This window comes from Cydia fagiglandana, chromosome 12 (genome assembly GCF_963556715.1).
Source record: "Cydia fagiglandana chromosome 12, ilCydFagi1.1, whole genome shotgun sequence".
NCBI lineage: Eukaryota > Metazoa > Arthropoda > Insecta > Lepidoptera > Tortricidae > Cydia > Cydia fagiglandana.
The window spans coordinates 14358741-14372731 of record NC_085943.1 but is presented as its reverse complement, the minus strand read 5'-3'; the positions used below and the strand labels follow the sequence as shown (position 1 = coordinate 14372731).

The following is a 13991-nucleotide window of genomic DNA, read 5'->3' as shown; positions in this document are numbered from 1 at the left end:
TGACACTGTTCTGTTAAAGTCGATGCAAAATTAGCTTAGACAGACTAGACATCGTCAAATTCAACCATATCAAACACACTTGTTAATTTCAATTATGTAAGGTATATGATATTATACAGTATGTATCAGAACGAAAGGCAAAGAAAGAGACCCATTAATGTTAATAATTAGGTCATACTGAGCAACTTTCACTATGGGACCAACCCCGAAAACGCGGACGGTACGAAACATTAATGGGTCTCTTTATTTGCCTTTATTTATTTATTTATTTATTTATTTAAACTTTATTGCACAAGCACAGGAAAAATGTACAAATGGCGGACTTAATGCCTAAAGGCATTCTCTACCAGTCAACCATTGGGTCAAACAGAGACAAATGTTGGTGCAGGAGATACATAATTTATAAAGAGAAATGTAACCGAGAAGTCAAATATTATATATAAACATAATAACATAAACCTACAAAATTATGATAAAATACTAATACTTATAATGCTTATAATATGGCCTTTCGTTTTGATACATACTGTATTTCTTATTAACTTGCTTATAAACTAATAATGAATATGTGACAGATCGGGCGAGCAAGTTTTTAAAAGTTTAAGTGAGTTGGGGTAAGATTGAATGGTTTTTTTCATGAGGGCTAAAATGAAAAGCCGCCCATATAACGAAGCAATCCTAGCGGCTTTTTATCTAACCCCCCATGAAAAAAACCATTCAATCTTACCTCAACGTACCTCAAACACCTACTCACTCTAAGCGCGAAGTTAAGTGGCTGGGGTGTGATTGAAAGGTTCTATTTATTCGGTCGTTGACTCGTTTTGCGCGTAAATTAGGGCGAACACCGAATATGTGCCTCGTACCACCTGTAATGTAGAAAAATACATTAGATACCTACACATTTTATTAAAACCTAGAATATATATTACTTTACTAATCCACGAAAAGCGAAATATACTTTGCTTTACTTACTTTGAATATTACTTTGCTTTTCGCGGATTAGCAAAGTAATATTTTTGGTTTTAATTAATATGGATTACCGCAAAGTAACGCCTGATTATATTCACTACCTACACATTTGTGTTACCACGCATTACGTAGCTATGCGAAAACCAAGCCATTCGAAAACAGGCTTAAATTTGAATACTTTGCCCGAGAATACAGCGAGTTACATGGGTAGCAATGAGTTTTTTACAGCTCAAGCTGATACGATACGGCTGCCATATAGTAGGACTAACAAATGTCGCATATTATTTATTGAGGGACATTCGTTAAATTCCAAGTTTTTTTTCCAAACACACCTGACCTGTATAAAAATTTAGAATGCTGTAGATGAGTTGCAGCATATTAAAGGTCTTCAGGACGATTGGTCGCTGATAGAGTCTGTGCGGAAAGAGAAAAGTATGGAATTAAATGTATGGAATCCAATACATTCTACGACTATTCTCTTTCCGAATAGCACGAGTCATGCGTCGCGACGAAATATGTCACTCGTAGGTGGTCGAGTCAATCAAATTTTAACCTTAAATGAAAATGACTGCTTCAAAGTTGTCATTCCAGTTTCCAAAGTCAATCACAAACTAATTTCGCTAATTAACTAGTATAAAAGTGTCATAAGTAAGTTCCAGTCCAGCATATTGAAGGCTTTCATGACAATTGGCCTGATGACAAATTTTGAAATCCCTTTTATTATTGTCGGTACACTTGTACCGGTTCCGAAAAACACAATATTTCAGCTATACTCATAAGATTTAACATAAATAATTGATTTTTGTTATATATAATTTAAACCTCGCGCGAAAACGCCTCGCAAGCCATTTGTGACGTCATTAATTAGTTGGTGGAAGGGTGATAGACATTGTTTACATACTTACAGTTACGAATTTTCCCTTAAATCCGAATGATATTGTAAATTCAGCACCATGATTAGGAATGATAAATACATTACGAGGGACGTCTTAGCGGAAGCAGTTATAAAGTTGACCCAAAAATTTTTTATTAAGCTATGAGCTTCATCACATATGTTCCTTGAGTAATTCTAAGCATTTCAAGCCTGGGAGGCAATAAGAAATGTGTGTCTACTCGGATTTGTAATGGATTCAAACTTTCAACCCCTTTTTAACCCTGTTAGGGGATGAATTTTACAAAACGCTGAAATTACTTTTCCTGTCTTTTAATAATATCCCCAAATACAAAGATTCAAGTCCCGCGTTCGAAAATTTTTTTGATATCCATACAAACTTTCAACTCCTTTTTCACCACCTTAGGGGATGAATTTTCAAAAACGCTGAAATTAGTTTTCTTGTATTTTAATAATATATCGTTTTACGAAGTTTCAAATTCCTAGCTTAAAATAAAACTTGAACCCCATACAAACTTTCATCCCCTTTTTAACCCCCTTAGGGGTTGAATTTCTCAAAATCGCTTCTTATCTCTTGTACACTTTATAAATGTAATCTAGTGTGCAAATTTCAACTTTCTATCTTTTGTAGTTTCGGCTCCGCGTAGCAAAAATCTCCAACCAAGTTTTTCACCTTTTTACGTTTTTCTTGTAAAATTACTATGAAATTGAAAAAACAAATATCAGCAATGAATTCTACGTCTTTGGTTTATACGAAAATGATACCAAACTTGCCCTAGTACCCACCAGGATCAGAGTAGATTTTTTTTTAAAGATGACGGATGGCGGCCGTCTTTGTACCCCACCCTCCCCCCCACTTCAGGCTAGAAATGCTTAGAATTACTCAAATATCAGATGTGATGAAGCTCATAGCTTAATAAAAAATTTTTGGGTCATGTATGGCAGCGTTACATAACTGACTCCAGTATCTGAAAACTTATAAGCCTAAGGTATTTCGAGGTTGTATATGTGTTTATGATACTGGCCGCTAGAAAGGCCATTTAAAAATAAATTATTAAGAAAACAATATGTCAGATTTTTATTATTCTGTTTCGAGATATTCAACTAGAAACTACATAATGTGTGAATTACCAGCGAATATTACGAAAATTGAGCATCGTGCTGTAATTAAGTTCCTTACAAAAAGTGAAAAATCACCGCAGTGTATTTTTGAGGAAATGGCTATTATTTACGGTGCTTCTGGGCCTTCTTATGCCACAGTCAAAAAGTGGAGTCGCTTATTTAAACTCGGGCGGGAATCCATCGAAGACGACCCCCGCTCAGGGCGGCCAATATTGGTAGTGACCGAAGAAAACGTAGCCAAAGTCAAAAAGTTGGTATTGGAAGATAGAAGAATTAAGGTTTGGCAAATAGCTGAGGTCCTAGGTATAAGTAAAGAACGAGTCGGAGAAATTTTACACGAACATTTGCACATGAGTAAAGTTAGTGCTCGTTGGGTGCCGAAAATGCTTACTGCCTTCGATAAAGAACGTCGTGTTGAAACTTCCCAGGCGTTTTTAGACTTGTGCGAAGATAATATAGACGAAGTTTGTTCCCGAATAGTAACTGTCGATGAAACATGGATCAGACAGTATGACCCGGAGTGTAAGTCCGAATCAATGCAGTGGATTGAGAAGGGGGAACGGCCGCCGAAGAAATTTAAAGTGCAAAAGTCGGCCTCTAAGTTAATGGCTACGGTGTTTTGGGACTGTGATGGTATTCTTTTAATCGATTATTTAGAAAAGGGTTCCACAATAAATGCACTTTATTATGCAGATCTTGTAAGACAGGTACGACAAGCAATAGTTGAAAAAAGGAGAGGTAAACTAAGGAAAGGAATTTTGTTTTTGCAAGACAACGCACCCGTCCACACCGCTCATGTTGCGAGGCGTGCTTTGAAGGAAGTTGGCTTTGACGAAATCGACCACCCACCGTACAGCCCCGACCTAGCCCCTAGCGACTATTTTCTATTCAATAATTTGAAGAAAGAGTTGAGGGGAAAGCGATTTACTAGTGACGAAGAGATGAAGGCGGCCGTAGAGGAGCATTTTGAAGGGCAAAATAAAGAATATTTTTTTAATGGGCTAAAAGCACTATATAAAAAATGTAAAAAGTGCATTGATTTGGGAGGAGATTATATCGAAAAATAAACAGTGATTTACCTTTGAAAATTGTGTTTTTGTATCTTAGGCTTAGAAGTTTTCAGACGTCCCTCGTACATAATCACAATAACTCATTTTATACAAAAACTCTCACACGGTTGCAATTTAAGATGGATTATTTAGATACGTGCAAATTCTGAGTGAAAATCACCAAGCGCCGGTTTTACTTTTTCATTTTTCATTTTTTCTGGTTACGACAGACAACATGGCAATGATAGTTCCATTCAGCCGAATAATTAAAAAAGTTTTTTGGTTAAATATCATATTATTTAGCATTTTATTTATTAAATAACAAATAAACTTTACATCGTGCAATAATATTTTCTGGACGTAATAAATGTTTAGCGGCGAAATAACATTTTTTGAACCTCCAAACTCTTTGGTGAGGATGTATGGATTACGGTCAATGAGGTTGTCTATGCTGCTCTAAGAAATACGTCATATATTGATGATCCTAAAAGTGACATTCCATTTCCAACTGCAGCTGCAATACTGTTCATTTTACTATGGAAACGCGTCGCTGTCACTGTCAATTTTCATAGTAAAATGAACAGTATTGCAGCTGCAGTTGGAAATGGCATGTCACCTTTATGTCGCTTCTGATTGGCGTTTCAGTCAAAATAACTGATTGGAGAATTTTGCACTTTTATTTTATTGAATATAATTAATAATCCTAATGTTTATACTGAGATTGGACCGTTTTTTAGAACCATATTAACATATATGTTTCTTTTAAACTATTATTTCCATGATTCTTTGTTACTGTCATCAGGCCAATTGGTCGCTGCGCCGCCGCCGCGTACGAAAACGGCACTAGTAGGCGTAGGTCGCGTCACATCGTAATACTTAATTATGTCACTGACATGGTACGAGATTAATGAGAATAAATAATAAACCTGAATCTTAGGCTTTATTACGCTAAAACAAAACGATAGGAAAATATTCAATGACAACTTCAAATTCATGACATTCTTCCCTCCTTAGTCCTGAACGTAGTCCGACAGATGGGAAGGGGGTCGTCGAGCTCGAGCCGAACGACGTGGCTCGTTCGGAATAAAAGGGCTAGGAGTTGGCTCTGTAGTCACGTCTGGAGCTCCGACAGTTGGAGTTGTTTCAGTCGCGGGGTCAGAGGGCCCAGCAATTGGATCTGCAAGTATTTCATTTCCATGGAATTCAAAATCATGATTTGCTTCATTCTCTACACCGTGTATGGGAGTAGGATCATTTGTGTTAGTGTTAGACTCCGTTAGTGGCACTGCACCCCTGGGAGCGAGGTGACGATTAGAAACCAGCATCTCTTTGCCGTTTGATAATCTCACTGAACTATAGCTGGGATTTGCTTCTATTAAATCAACTTCTTCTACCAGGGGGTCGTACTTGCTTGCACGAATGAATTTTTTGAGGAGGACTTTTCCGGGCTGTAGCCATGCTGGCATAGATTGCCCCCACGAAGATCGTCGACAGTGGTTAAACATTCTCTCGTGCGGTGTCTTATTAGTCGAGGTGCAAAGTAAAGATCGAATGCTATGTAACGCTTGTGTCATCACAGTCTCCCACATGGTGATAGGCAAGTTTTTGGTTTTTAAAGCAAGGCGAATTGTTTGCCATAGAGTGCCATTCAGGCGTTCGACCTGTCCATTTCCTTGAGGATTGTAAGGTGAGGATCTGCTTGTGGACACGCCCTTAGAGTGTAAAAAGTCTTTCATTTCAGTGGACATAAAAGAAGTCCCTTGGTCCGTATGAATAGTTGCCGGGTATCCAAATACAGAAAATAGTTCGGTGAGGTGTTTTGTGACGGTTTCCGTGCTCATGTCTGAGCAAGCATACGCAAAAGGAAATCTGGAGTATTCGTCTATGATTGTCAAAATATACTTGTTTCGCGTTGCTGATGGTATTGGCCCTTTGAAGTCCATAGATAATCTCTCGAAAGGAGCGGTAGCTTTTATTAAAGTCCCGGCGGATTTGCTGAATCTGGGTTTGATTTCCGCACATGTAGGGCATGATGATACGACTCTCTTTACATCATCACAGCTAAATGGTAAATTTTTAGATCTAATCCAGTGTGTTAGCCGAGCCACACCAGGATGACAAAGTGATTGATGTAATTCCTTTAGACGGTCATCGGTTGACGCCGCGCAGCAAACTTGCCTTGACAGAGCGTCTGCTACAGTGTTTTGACTTCCTGGACGATATTTGATATCAAAAGTATAATTTGAAAGTTCTATTCTCCATCTCTGAATTTTATCATTCTTTATTTTACTGGCATGTCCTTGTAGCATATAAGCTACTGATTTTTGATCTGTTACGAGATAAAATGATCGTCCGAGTAAATAATGTCTCCATTTTTTATTTACAGTCACTTGTTGAGAGTCGATCAAATTTGAACCTTAATTGACTGACTGAAAGATGTCATTCCATCGGTCTCTATGACTAATTTAGCTAAAGAACTGACCTGTATAAATGTTCCATAAGTGAGCTCTAGCATATTGAAGGCCTTCATAACAATTGGTCGCTGCGCCGCCGCGCACGAAAACAACACGAGTCGGCGTATATCGCGTCGCATGGAGCTAGCGTGCCAGCCACAGTTGAAGATCGAGTCAGATAGAAGAGATGCCTGAGAACATTTGAATTATTTAACTTCCCCTCTCTGGGTATTGGCTGGTCCAACAAGTTTCCATCGCCATACAGCGTGGGAATGCTGCCAGCATAATGGGAACTTTCGGGCCGGGCTTGATGCAGGGTAAAGATGGGCGTTAATTTATAGGTGTTATTGACGAAACTTGTTGCACAAATTGTGGTTTGTTTTGATATTCATGTACAGTATAAATCCCAATGTAACTTTTATGCATGAAATTAAAATAAGTACTTATCAAATAAATATTCCAATTTCATTAAAAAAAACTGGTCAAGTGCGAGTTCGGACTCGCGTTTCAAGGGTTCCGTACATCACACAATTTTCAACAATTTTTTTTGTACATCAAACGTGACGTGAGTGTAACGTCTTGAAAAACCCGAATGGGTCAATCAAAAACCAGATGTAACATGAAGTTTTCTGGCGTGGTGGCTTATATTATATCTGCAACTATGCAAAGTAGCTTAGATAGGAAGATTAAATGCCGAACAGTAGTACAAGGTGTCCAAATGCGAAGACTGAAGACCGAGCTCCGCCTAGGGCTGATAGCTCGGAGCGTCCGACGAGTCACGCTTCCTACAACTTCCGCAAGTGTTTTAAAAGGCCGAAGAGAGATAATACCTACAGGGTGGCCAAAAAATAAGTGCATTCCCGTAGCCGGGGAGGTTTTCGGATTATACTGAGCTTTACAACTTTTACTATGGGACCCCAACCCCGAAATCGCGAAAACAAATGTATCCTCCCGTAGAAAACGGACCAGCCAAATTTTTCCTCGCAATTTCGGGGTTGCACGTTGGCAACGGGAATACACTTAGTTAATTTTTGGCCACCCTGTTTAGTGCTTTTTAAAACACGTAACAATAGTAACCTAATCAATCAGTACTACACTTGTACCAATGCGGCTGTGTGCCAGATACAGCCTATAGTCACACCAATAAAAGTCTGCAGCGGATATGATAGCCCACGCAGTGTAAGTGTTATTAATCATAATTTCATAGAAGTTTGACGTTTAATATGACACTTGCACTGCGTGGGCTATCAAAATCGCTGCAGACTTTTTACGGTCTAACTATAGTCGCATTTTTTGTCGTCATTCCGACTCATGCTTGAAGTTAGCTTCAAGCGTGAGTCGGAATGGCACGCCTCTTCGGGACGCTTCGGGCCTTCGGCCTTATGCGGATATCGGCCTAGGGCCTTCGCAAATAGCTGTCTACATCACGTTTCACTTAAACCATTGCGGCTGTGTCCCTAAAAAACCTAAACCGCATTTTTGTTCTTAAATCCGACTCACGCTTGACTGTAGATTTCTAACAGGTTTTCCTGTCATCGTTAGGTAAAGGACTATTATGAGTAATTTTTTCAGAATTTTAGACCCTGTAGTTTCGGAGATAGAGGGGGGGGAATGGTCATTTTTTGTATTATTTCTTGAATAACTTCTAAATTTTTTGTTGTAAATTTATAAAAAAAAATATATTTGAGATTCTCACAATGAGCTCTTTCGTTTGATATGTAACACGACATAGTTTGCAAAACTTTGTTTTTAAATTTTATCTTTTACCCCCCAAAAGTAGCCCTTATGTTTAAAATTCATTTGTTGACGTTACATATTCGTCTTTGGGTCACAGACTTACATATGTGTACCAAATTTCAACTTAATTGGTCCAGTAGTTTCGGAGCAAATTGGCTGTGACAGACGGACGGACAGACAGACGCACGAGTGATCCTATAAGGGTTCCGTTTTTTCCTTTTGAGGTACGGAACCCTAAAAATAATACGTTTAAAAAAAGGTCATTCATTTAGGCAATGTTTCCCCGATAGCAAGCGTTTGGTATCGAAAATACAGATTAAAACTTACCTGATACGTTATTTCACCAGCATTGCAAAGGAAAAGAGCGAGTAGAAAGTATAATGCTCCCACAAACAATATTATTTTCAATTGGGCGCCTACAGTTATGTTCTTTGAAAGCTGAAAAAAAGCAATTATACATCGTTTCAATAAACCGGTTAAATAAATGATTTATCGTGAACACGATTACAGACCGGTGCGTGTTGCACCTTAGGGATAATTAATGAGAAAATCATATATTCCTACTAGTTTATCTTATGGGAAAATTCCCAGATTAAGAATTCCCAAAGAGATATTCCCAGCGGCGCATCACTAAGCGCATGCAATTTAGCTTAAGCTTGCATGATATTTATTTAAGCCCATAACTGAGCTGGTTCTCTGAAATCGCAGTTGCGCTAGTAGGTAAATTCTGTCATAAACAGTTACTATATTACTACAAGAATGCCTTATTCATGTATATAAATGTCCCAGTGCTTGACACTGTCCCATGCTTCGCACCATCAACCACGGCATGCAATAGAGATTGACAAGCGGACTGTCAATAAGACGTCAAACACTGGCAATTTCATCTTAGTTATTTTATCGGTTTTCCGTGCACATATTTACCGGAATTTCTTATACAGGCTGTTACTGACCATGGGGCTTTAAATTCAGGGCTCGATTCTACTCGCTAATACTTATTATTATGGCACGAACCCCGAAGGCCCGAAGAAATTTTTTACTTTTTCATACATTTTGGCTGATCAGATGTCGACGTTTTCTATGGAATAGCCAAAAAAAATTCTCGATTTTAGGGTTGGTCCCATAGTAAAAGTAACTCAGTTTAGCGAGTAAAATCAAGCCCTGGAATTAAAGCCCCATGGTCAGACACATACTGTAGAATTGGAGGTAAGTATCTATAGATTTACCAATTAATTATGTTCTTTCCAACCGCCTTAGTAAAATAAACTTACGGCCAACTGCAGAAGCAATGAGACGGCGGAGCCCGAGCTCAGGCACACTTGGAGCGCCAGAACCGCGCCGACGCACCGGTCGATGTCTTTTGATAACCTTACCATATAGAGAATAGAGAGCGTTTAATCGTGACAACAAAATAAAACAACAATTAAGTAACACAACATAAGAGTGACATTCCATTTCCAACTGCAGCTGCAATACTGTTCATTTTACTATGGAAACGCGTCGCTGTCATTGTCAATTTCCATAGAAAATGAACAGTATTGCAGCTGCAGTTGGAAATGGAATGTCACTTTAATGGTCACGAAATGGTCCCGACTCAGCAGGCGCTTAGCCTGGCTCTAGCGCTGATCTTCCGTCGGGGCCATGATCTGTTACAACAGCGCTAAATTATAAAAAAGAACACATTATGAAAAAGAAAAATTAAAAGACACACCATTATTATAAAATTAACAAAACACATATCACATATAAATCATATAATATTATCATAGCAAACTAGGGTGAACCAAAAAAAACTTTGTTTATAAACTTAAGTAGTAAATGCGCCCCAATACTCGGCACAAGTATTGTGTCTTTGAACAATACAATCGTCGTATATCGTCGGTGCGAATAAAAAAATTGCATGTATTTTTAAGCTACTTTTCAGGAGACAAAAATAACTGTTTATTTTCCTGTTTTTTTTAATAGATCAATGATTTTTACATGGTACTCATGAAGAATATAAACAGTTTTTTTTGTAATTTTTTACAATATTATTATTTTAACCAATTTTGCTACATAGCAACTTAAATTTGGTTCATTAAAATTGTCATGTTCGAAGTTTGTACACATACTTAGCGATTTGTTGGCAAAGTAACATAGTACGATATATGATACATACCGGATTTTAGGGTCTATGTCGGGTAATCCATTCTACAATAAATCGCCATGTGCAACATTATCGCCATCACCCTCGACGGAAAACACGGCATTTAATATCGTTATGTACAAAAGTCACATAGCTATTTTTTAGGGTTCCGTACCCAAAGGGTAAAACGGGACCCTATTACTAAGACTTCGCTGTCCGTCCGTCCGTCCGTCCGTCCGTCCGTCCGTCCGTCCGTCCGTCCGTCCGTCCGTCCGTCCGTCCGTCTGTCACCAGGCTGTATCTCACGAACCGTGATAGCTAGACAGTTGAAATTTTCACAGATGATGTATTTCTGTTGCCGCTATAACAACAAATACTAAAAACATAATAAAATAAAGATTTAAGTGGGGCTCCCATACAGCAAACGTGATTTTTGACCAAAGTTAAGCAACGTCGGGCGTGGTCAGTACTTGGATGGGTGACCGTTTTCTTTTTGCATTTTTTTCCTTTTTTTTTTGCTTTATGGTACGGAACCCTTCGTGCGCGAGTCCGACTCGCACTTGCCCGGTTTTTTGTTTCTGTCCTGTTATTTTTTTGTAGAAATGTTGTTCCGTGTTCACATAGCGGAATTTTTATTTCCAAACTAATAAAGATATATCAAAAATATTTATGTGGGTCGACAGGAGATTTAAAAAGGAATTAAAATATGCCAAAATCAAAAAATCGTAAAAAAAAAACACAGCGATTTTTTTATTCGCACCGACGACATGTTTGTACACCATGATATATCTATGGTATATGATAAAATTTTAAATACAATACAATACAAATCTTACGAATAGTTACGAATAGGAGCGTTTGCACACTGTCCGATCCGATATTATAGCCTTTCTCATAGTGGATTCCGACATTCGATATCGGATTGGCATTTCCAATAATTTCAGCCATGTCGGAAGGCTGTGACAGACGGACAGACAGACAGACGCACGAGTGATCCTATAAGAGTTCCGTTTTTTTTTCCTTTTGAGGTACGGAACCTTAAAAATCATTGCTCTAGCATCAAAACCCACGGAGGAAAAAGTCGAGTACGTTTATATGGAGAAATGACCACTCCTGTTGGCTCTTAAGAAGATTCCTTCGCCGAAAAGCAACTGGTAAATGTTTTTGGTTCTTGTCATAGGTACGTAAGTCACGAGCTTACTATTATAAAGATAAATAAATAAGCAAGTATATAAGTAGGTACCTTATAAGATTGCTATGCATCTTGATTCCTTCAATCAATCCAGAGTGCAGTTGATCTGTAGCATATTCCTCATTTCCAGCATAGTTATTTATGTCAAACTGTTCCCTTAAACCTTCCAAATAATATCTCAACGTGATAAATTTATACTTGTACATGATCAGAGTGACCATAGCGAAGGAGTCAATGCATATCATAGTGGCCATCATAACGACCAATACTCCTGTTGTAAAGAATCTGAATGTAATAGCAATGGCCGAATTATCTTCGTAATATGGCCAATATGTCACAATTGTTATAAAGTGGGATCCTGGAAAAACACATTATGAGTAGATACCTACTTAGTCCCATAATAACTCTAAATTAACCAAACGCACTGCTATCACAAAGATCAACATAAAGCCAGCAAAATACAAAAATAGTTTTCCTTAGGTCATAACTAGGGATATACGTACAAAGGTGTCCATCCGGGCCGTCTGGCGGGAATCAAGTACATCTCCAGCTCGTACCAAGTACTACTAAACTACGGTTAGCGCTGGTTCTTCAAACTAAGTGTAGGTACTTAGTTTGAAGAACCAGCAAGTAGCCTTAGCACCTATACTTAAATTAAACTATATACCTGTCATCATCTTCCGAATGCCTTCATAAAGAAAGAAAACAAATGAACCATAAACAGACACCGCGTATGCTGTCACGTTAATTTTTATAATTTTATAATTCTCAGCCAGTCGATGTTCATCTTCATGGTCTTTGCAAATCTCTACCAATTTCCTGTTCAATTCCTTGACGCGTTTCCTATTATAGATGACTGAAAACATCTTGCCCAGAACTATAGTATGGCTCACAGCGAACGTTGTACAATCGCTCCTTTCGTCATCAGGCATATCGCCAAAGAACACCCCAATCATTTCTAAGACAGTCATAGAAATATAAATAGAAAATAACAGAATGCATAGAAGTTGGTATCGCAAACTTTTGCCTTTGCTTATTTCGCCCTCCTCAAACCAAAAATCGCCCGCTCCTGCTAAGTAAATTTTTCTGCATAAGTCTTTCAAAATGTAATAGTTTTTCATTTTTACTGGTCAGATTCTTTCAAGGCACAAGCTTTCTCTTTCAAAGGAGAATGAATAAGTAAACCAACAGCTGTAGGTGTAAATTGGCTTAATTTTGAGCGATTATGAAGTTGTATAATAATAGCATACTTAGTACTAGGTACTTAAGTAAATTCAATGGTGATATTGGTTTTTCTTCCAGAGATCCTTAAAGCATAGGTATTAATATACAATATTTACCATTATAACATTAAAGTGTATATTTATGGAAAAGAGCTACAATCATTAGGTATTTATTACCTTTGTAGTTTAATAAATTAACTTTAGGCATTTTATGTAATTTAGTGGAAGCGGGAAGTATCTCCTGTTTGAAAGTCTTTGAATACCGTAAAACGGGGTGAGTAGGTTTCGCGGGGAGAGTTGGGTTATGAATGGGGAGAGAAGGTTTGAGAGGGGGGTGAGAAGGGATTTTCAAAATAAAATTTTATCGAGGTTCGAAAGTAAAATTTCACCCAACTCACCCCATTTTATTGTATCTGTTATTGATATGTTAATAGTTTTTAGCCAAAGCAGATTTCGTTATAGGTTTATAGGTAAGTATGAGTGACGCAGGGGCGAAAGATGGCATAATTCGGGCTCCCACAAGGTTAACATAGGTACATAACATTCTTAGTCTTAGTTTAATTTACGCTACCTTAAATAAAATATACCAAAGCTTGTCACAGCCTTACTAGTTGACACCTTCAATCTTAATTTGATTTGACAAAAGTGACAAAAATAAGGTGGCCATTACTGGAATAAGAATTTCTAAAACTGGGTAATCTAGTAGATCAGCCACCAAGAAATTTTTGTCACGCAATTGCTCTGAGTTGCGTAACAAAAAACACCTAATATATTTATTCACAGAACAGAACCAGTTAAAACATGTTTTATGAAATAGCATTGAGGTTTCATAGTCGAAGTCATTTGTAGAAAAGTTTTACCCACACTAAGTGGTCGAAATGACACAATAAGTGTTAAAGTTTTTCAAACCATATAGCTAATAGCGCAAAAATGACACCTTGTTTGTTATTTAATAATACCTACCTTCAATCAGGCGTAATTCCTTAACACATTTAGCTTTTTTCTTACTATATATTAAGTTTGAGGCCTAATCGTCTTCACGTGTCTAATAAAACAAAAAGGTACTTAAGTATTTTTTGCTGCTGTCATCCATGACATTTATTTTTACCGTGATTGTGTACATAAGTTTTTACTGTCTGTAAGTACACGTAATACAGTAAAACCCAGCGCGAAAAATACTTTATTGATAAAACCAAAGGCACTGGTTCATATATATTCATGGGCCGCCT

At 37.7% G+C, this 13991-nt stretch overlaps 1 protein-coding gene across 1 annotated transcript; it reads right to left on the bottom strand.

The window, feature by feature from the left end:
- Nucleotides 1-756: 756 nt before the first annotated feature.
- Nucleotides 757-12697, bottom strand: LOC134669643 (uncharacterized). The gene is made up of 6 exons (XM_063527313.1): nucleotides 12207-12697; nucleotides 11591-11897; nucleotides 9494-9590; nucleotides 8550-8660; nucleotides 6515-6676; nucleotides 757-866 (listed from the first exon to the last, which is right to left on the bottom strand). Exons 1-6 carry the CDS (start codon nucleotides 12658-12660, stop codon nucleotides 801-803), a joined length of 1197 nt encoding a protein of 398 aa, XP_063383383.1. The 5' UTR covers nucleotides 12661-12697; the 3' UTR covers nucleotides 757-800.
- Between the last annotated feature and the right edge of the window lie 1294 nt (nucleotides 12698-13991).